General features: G+C 37.7%; 1 protein-coding gene across 2 annotated transcripts in view; it reads right to left on the bottom strand.

Moving 5' to 3' along the window:
* Window positions 1-7,500, bottom strand: part of LOC122253792 (calcium-activated chloride channel regulator 1) — a 24,533-nt gene that overhangs the window by 12,462 nt on the left and 4,571 nt on the right. For both annotated transcript variants that reach the window (XM_086531633.1, XM_086531634.1), the window contains exons 3-12: window positions 6,412-6,574; window positions 5,592-5,694; window positions 5,144-5,262; window positions 4,665-4,773; window positions 3,203-3,439; window positions 1,925-2,233; window positions 1,520-1,739; window positions 1,259-1,428; window positions 893-998; window positions 487-639 (exon numbers count right to left, since the gene is read on the bottom strand). In XM_086531633.1, coding sequence (XP_086387759.1) covers window positions 487-639; window positions 893-998; window positions 1,259-1,428; window positions 1,520-1,739; window positions 1,925-2,233; window positions 3,203-3,439; window positions 4,665-4,773; window positions 5,144-5,262; window positions 5,592-5,694; window positions 6,412-6,574 — 1,689 coding nt within the window. The remainder of the gene's footprint in view (window positions 1-486; window positions 640-892; window positions 999-1,258; window positions 1,429-1,519; window positions 1,740-1,924; window positions 2,234-3,202; window positions 3,440-4,664; window positions 4,774-5,143; window positions 5,263-5,591; window positions 5,695-6,411; window positions 6,575-7,500) is intronic.

Genomic DNA, 7,500 nt, shown 5'->3' with positions numbered 1-7,500 from the left:
TAGTCTTAAGAAGGAGATCAAGTTTATCTATTCATAATCAAAATCACATCTCAATCAACATCAAGTAAAGGTCTAAATTTGCATACAGTAACAGGAGTGACACAATTTTTGTTATAACTGGTGTGGTCTGAAGTGTAGTACAAATATATATATATATATATATATATATATATATATATATATATATATATATATATATATACAGCATAAAAGAACTATAGTGAAATAATACAAACATTGCACTGCAAACGACAAGAATCTCCCTAATGGTACCATAGTGAATCATTAACAGTACTGTATAGAGTAATTACTAAATGTCTGTCTGTCATTACCGTCATTACGTCTTCAATCATAAAATTAACATTCATCAATATTTCAATAAAACTCAAAGCATTTATCGAATCATTCAAAAGTCCCCTCTCCTTTTACCACAAATCAATAGCAATATTTTCCTTCAGCTAAAATCTACAAAGCACATTTACTGACCGCTGACTTCTACAGGTGCTGCACGTCTGGTGATGGTCACAAGTTTTGCTGCACCACTGTTGTCATTTGCTGCAACCTGGACGCTGACAGCACCAGTTTGAGACGGGCCTATCAGGTAGGCTGAGTACACGCCATCATTACCCGTAACATCGGCTGTAAAAGAGGTGAAAGTATGATGCATGATCGGCACACAGCATGTTAACTTTGTTTGCCTCTATAAATGGGGGAGGGGAATCATTTGATAACGGAAAATAACATAGCAATCATGAATATGAAAGGAGAAAATCGGTAGTTTTAAGAGCTCCTTGTTACGAATAAATATAAGCCCTATTAAAAATCCCAATCCCTGGCACTTCCATAACGTTTTACAAATATCTATTTTCATAATACGAAAGATGAAACTGACCTCCTGTACCATCATCACGGAAGACCAGCTCGGCCGTGACTTGTCCAGAGTACATGACGGTGGCAGTGACATTTGCATATACGACATAGCTCTCACCGTTACCCACCTGAGAGGTTGAAAATAAGAACGGCTTGAGCAAATATTTACATATTCGTATTACATATATCTTGAAACACACTTTACTCACATCAAAGCGCAAAGTATATATTGTGTATGTAAATTGCAAGGAGACTCTGAGTACATGGAGTGAGTACATATTTTCCAAGAGCAATGTTACGACCAAAGTTTTGATAATGAATCACCCATGTAGATGTAGACGTGAATGAATCTTATGGATAGACCTATGAGCGTCGGGCGTGAGATTACCATGGCAAAAAGAGTCGGAGCAGACTGTGACGTATATTCCAAATGTTGAAGATCAATGGAAGACCACAACTTGATGGAATATCCACCCGATGCTGTTTGTTCAGTCGCCAGCAGGGAGGCCTTCACAGGTTGTGCAGTCGTCTTTCTTGTCACATCTACAATGTAGGTCCCTGCCTATAGAAGTGATTAGTTTTAGGTATTTGCTCCAGTGCTGTTGTTTTTTTCTAATTCAATAAATATTTTGAGCAAAGGTCCGCATACTTGCCTGTAATCCAGTCCCAGCGTATGCGGTGCTTGTTTGTTGGCTGACTGGAACATTAATGGGATTGCCAGAAGATGGGGCTTGTACACTAATTTTGATATTAGTGCTATCGATATCCGAAAAATAAATTTCAATGTAAAAATTCTGTTGATAGTTGGTGTTCATTGATACTTCTAAGGTCATCTGGCAAGGCGAGCCAGAGCATGTGTCGTCAACAATCTGTTTTACGACAAAATGTAATAATTAGTAAAATTGTTTTTCTCCTTTCTATATAATTTCGATTCCACTTAAGTATCCATATTGCACACTGTCTTTTGATACTATTTTATAAGCATCCTATTTTATTCTCATCTAGTTTTGTTTATATCAACAAGGAAATTCCAGATTTCAAGGCTACATCTCACCTGTTTTAGTGAATTGTCTTCTAGCGTTGCATCTTGAATCTCCAGTAAATGTCGTGTCAGAGCCACACGATTGTTGATTGACTGACTGCTGGCTATGCCAATATCAACAATTTTATTTTCAATAGTTATCACAGACACACCGCTGTTGGCATCGGCGAGAACCTGATAAATGCCATAGGAAACCCCAAGTTCGTGTGGATAGAGAATAGGCCAGACGGGAGTGCCATCAGCAGCTGCAGCCAAGTCCTCCCCAGTGTGCTCTTTCGTGTTCTCTGTCACCAGTATCACTATACCCTCACCACCTAACACCTAAATGAGGTCATGATAATAAAAGAAAACGATTAAAATGTGCTGTTAATGTGAAAAAATACCAATTATAGAAGGAGCAATTTCCGTTTTTCTTAACTACAAGATCACAATATGCTTCAATATGAGATCGCAACGAACTAGCTCGAGGAGTCGTGCTAAATACAGATTTCAAGAACTGAACAATTCCAACTTGAGTGCAAGCAGAAGACTTAACCACATTCATCATTCATCACCTCTTTAGCTTTAGTTATCCCTCCAGCAACGTTCATCATTTATCACCTCTTTAGCTTTAGTTATGCCTCCAGCAACGTTCATCATTCATCACCTCTTTAGCTTTAGTTATCCCTCCAGCAACGTTCATCATTCATCACCTCTTTAGCTTTAGTTATCCCTCCAGCAACGTTCATCATTCATCACCTCTTTAGCTTTAGTTATGCCTCCAGCAACGTTCATCAGTCATCACCTCTTTAGCTTTAGTTATCCCTCCAGCAACGTTCATCATTCATCACCTCTTTAGCTTTAGTTATCCCTCCAGCAACGTTCATCATTCATCACCTCTTTAGCTTTAGTTATCCCTCCAGCAACGTTCATCAGTCATCACCTCTTTAGCTTTAGTTATCCCTCCAGCAACGTTCATCATTCATCACCTCGTTAGCTTTAGTTATCCCTCCAGCAACGTTCATCATTCATCACCTCTTTAGCTTTAGTTATCCCTCCAGCAACGTTCATCATTCATCACCTCTTTAGCTTTAGTTATCCCTCCAGCAACGTTCATCATTCATCACCTCTTTAGCTTTAGTTATCCCTCCAGCAACGTTCATCATTCATCACCTCTTTAGCTTTAGTTATCCCTCCAGCAACGTTCATCATTCATCACCTCTTTAGCTTTAGTTATCCCTCCAGCAACGTTCATCATTCATCACCTCTTTAGCCTTAGTTATCCCTCCAGCAACGTTCATCATTCATCACCTCTTTAGCTTTAGTTATCCCTCCAGCAACGTTCTTGTTTGGTGATTCTTCCGTCGCCGCTTCTGGAACCTTCCCTGCAAGCGCTTCCCTGTTGCTCTGACTATCAAGTGTGGTGAGCGAAGACGCTGTCGTTGCCACGTCCGTAAAGGTGACGAGGCCGACCTGCAATCCCTCCACCGCCTCCACCAAGATGAATTGCCTCACCGCATCGCGTAGATATTCCCATGTGTCAAGGACCTGAGGAAAGGCGATGCACATAATGCTTGCTTGCAATTAGGTGTCTGTCTATCAAGATGGGGTGTTGTTGCAGTGGGGTGGCCGAAGAATGACACTCTACATGTTGAGACTCGGAGCACCTGAAGACAGCGGGACGATCTGAGATCATGCTGGCGGGGACTGCGACCTCCTCCGTACAATTTTTTTTATTATAAAATGCTTATATATATATATGAAAAAAATCAAAACCTCTCCTATTAGAAACTCTGATCGAACTGTTTATGAATTAAGTCATAGTTCACTGATGTGAAAATATACTTTTTGGAAATGTTAAATTTCCAATGTCTTTATAAGTGTACACTATTATATAGTTATATTTCACAGAAATCTGAATAGTTTAGTAATGAATAAATAAAAACTCGCCCGTAAAATGTGCAACTACTTAATACCTCTATCTATTTTTAGAGGAATTAGAATAATTATGCCTTACTGTGCTCTCCATATCTGTCTTAAGAATTCATTTAGAGTCGTTTTTAAAGAAGACTTAGATATCAAATCTATGATTTCCACAGATTAGGAAGAGCATAAATCAGGATAATCAAAACTTTTCGAAAGAATAAACACATGATCAAATCCCAAGTTTTTTTTTTTTTTTTTTACTGACAGATCAAAGATTCTTTTCCAGAATTACAAGAGTATCTCAAATGCACATGCTAATTAGATATAAGAGAATGCATTAAATCGATTTCATTTGACTTTGATTAGAATTAAAATATCCTGTGACGACAAGTTTTTAAAAAAGAGAAAATTGAAGAGAGATCTTACTCATAGTTAGAAAAAAAAAAATAGTCGTTTCTACCTTTGAAGTAAATAGAGCTAAACAAGTAAGCATCAAATATGGGCATGGTATTCAAAAAGGGAGACAAAAAAGTGTAGTAATTTGCAAAACTAAAAGCGTGATGAAGACTTACATGAGATAAAGATAAGGAAAAAATACTGCTGACACTAAATTTATCCAATACCTTAAGATACACCTCTGATTAATAACTGTCTGAATGATCACTAAAATGTAAAACGGTCACAAGTAATGGAAACTGCAGCCTTGGATTTTTTTTTCTTTAATATATTCCTTTACCAAGAATGCAAGTTGTTAATCAGTACTTATATGGTAGTCGCAGTTTCCATTAGATGTGCAGTGTGAATAAGAAAAAAGAAAGACAAAAAAAAGAAAAGAAACAGCAGTTACTTCTTGCATAGGCTTGGTAATATCTAGAAGGAATACAAGTTTGTTCCCTGTTGTGACCGGTTTCATACTCCTGACGATGAAGGTCGGAGGAACAAAGGAAGCCGGAGACCTGGAAGGGAAAAAAGGTACCTGTACGTCACTGTATAATTATAGAAGCAGATCACAGGTTTGAAAGATTATGATATCATATTTCGGTCTGGAGTTTGTGATCTTCTTTAAGATTAAATCATAAAGTTCTGATTTCACTATGTCAGTCAGTCAGTAAAACGTGTATTTCTAGCCTTTGTATCAGCTGAGAATGTAAACACCTGTGAATATTCTCAATGTGTAAACTGTGGTTAAGACTCTATATGCAAAGCTATTTTTAAGATTCCAAATCTATCCTACATTTATCACTGAAACTGACTGCCTTTCTATGATGCGTTTGGCTAAGCACAACAGCTGTAAAGAAAACACGTGTTCAAGTTGTTTCTACTCACGTGGCAGTGATATCTGGATGCTCCCTGATAACATCCCAGGTACTCCTTTTGTCACAGAGGAGGTTGTGTTTGGTGGGTGCATCCGACACGTGGGTTTCACTGGTACAAAAGTTGACCACCTGTAATACAGACAGTTTAAAGTAGCTGAAATATATCCAAATAAGATATTCGAAAGTCACTTTAGTCCAAGAACTACTCATTGAATTTTCTAAAACAGAAAAGGCTAACCGATGAAAAGTATATTACATTTATATAGATTTGAACACAAAATATAGCAAACAGTATTCATACAAACCAAATACAATATACAATACCCATATAAAATATGACCAACACATCATTAAATTACAACCATATATAAACAGCGTCATTAAATTTGATATCTTCACAACTGTTACCAAATCTAGGTACGATGACCTTGGTGAAATAGAAGACCTTAATCACTTACTGAACCAAGGAAAGGCGTAGCAAGGAGAGAAGAGGTGACTCCTGTGGTCTGATCTACATTGGGTATGAAGTAACAGGAGTCGAGGTTCTCTCCATCGCAGAGGCTGTGGGGACAGTTTTAATAACACCATGAGACACGTACGTTTATCACTCACTGTTTCTGCCGATTTCATTAAAGGCTTTGCTATGAGACGATCTGGAACCTTTGACGCCCATTGGTTAGCAGGACCGACCAACTACTTTGATGTCTAGGCTATATTTCACCGGGTTACATTTTTTTCTACTGCTTTATTGAATTCTGAGACGCCATTATGTACATCTGAATATACGTTATGCACATATAATGGTTAAGAACTCAATCAAATAACAAAAGATGCAAATGTAATCGGGTGAAATATATACAAAGGCAGGTAGTTAGCCCAACTGACTCTTATGGATATAACATCGACAGACACGTATTTATTTTCTCAGTTTAATCCTCTCCCTTTTAAAGATACCAAAAACAAATTTTGGTTATGTAATCACTGTAGAATTGTCAGCATATTTTGTTATGGATATATACTGAAGGTAGCCATTCACATTAATTGAGTCAACTTGTACTTCGAAGTGGAAATGTATCATAATTATAGTTGTGTATTCATATCAATCGATATCCATACTGATATCAGATTCATCTTTATGTATCTCCTAAAACCTGAACGGAATGAACCAGGAAAAGGCGCCAATCGCTTCGCCATTGACACAGTAGTTCCTTTAATGGTAAAGTCCTTCTCGTATTCCTGTTGTTAATCTCATCTGAAAAGCGTTACGAAGAATCTTACTAATAGTCTCCTGCCACGTCGCCGTCGGTACAGTAGTTGTGTCTGATGGTTTGATTGGCTTCATAAGACCTGAAGGCGGACGGGTAGACCACGTCGGCCCTGTGCCCGTACTCCTCGAACACGCCCCACCGGTACTTGGCCCACTCGTGTACCAACACGTTGCCTGGAAGGAGGGGAGGGAGGGAGGGAGGGGGTGAGGAGGTTTTTGGCATATATGGTCTTGTGACTGGTATGCATGTATGTGCATTAGCATATGTATACACGCGCATTTACTCATTCACTCAAACAAACAAACACACACACAATAAGCCTTAGAATCTAAAAAATAATAAAAATACTGAATAAGTCATAATATATACACATATGCTTATGCAAACATTTTCTCCCTTTCTGTTTGTCAGATTTAAAGCTGTGACATACATCATTTTCTTTGGTTTAGTAATATTCATTTTTTTCTTCGATATGCAAAACTAGAATATATTTTGGACATTGCAGGCAACTAACCCAGTACCCATATGAATGTGTATGTGTGTATATATAAATATATATATATATATATATATATATATATATGTGTGTGTGTGTGTGTGTGTGTGTGTGTGTGTGTGTGTGTGTGTGTGTGTGTGTGTGTGTGTGTGTGTGTGTGGTGTTACTATTAGCATTGTTGATAGGAATTTAATCCTCGTATCAAGAACAAACTTCTTCCTCAGCATCGTCATCATCATAACAATTATAGTCATCAATGTAAAAGGAGTAAAGGAGGATCTTCATTGCCTCATATCAATAGATCTTAATTCTTCCCTTCGAGAAGAACGAGGTAAAAATACATCAGGTTGAGAGACTTAATTGTGAAGAGCTAATTAACTTTTAAGTGCACAAGGGCAGAGTGAAAAGGACTTGGCATCGATCCCCTTATAAGTATCAGAGTAGATTTTCGAGGATGTTAATGGAATAAAGAATGAGAGGCTTTGTGCTTATCAGTAAAGAGGCAGGGCATAATCTGTACTTCCTGTGTTGCTTATCTCCAGAATCCCAATCCATGTTTTTCGTTTCTTTTATCGTATTTCTTGGATGCTCATTGTATATTAT

The sequence above is a fragment of the Penaeus japonicus genome, unplaced genomic scaffold (assembly GCF_977035675.1).
Source record: "Penaeus japonicus unplaced genomic scaffold, GWHDUDI00000001_assembly GWHDUDI00000036, whole genome shotgun sequence".
Classification (NCBI taxonomy): domain Eukaryota; kingdom Metazoa; phylum Arthropoda; class Malacostraca; order Decapoda; family Penaeidae; genus Penaeus; species Penaeus japonicus.
The sequence above is the reverse complement of the archived record's forward strand: the minus strand, read 5'-3'. Positions and strand labels throughout refer to the sequence as shown.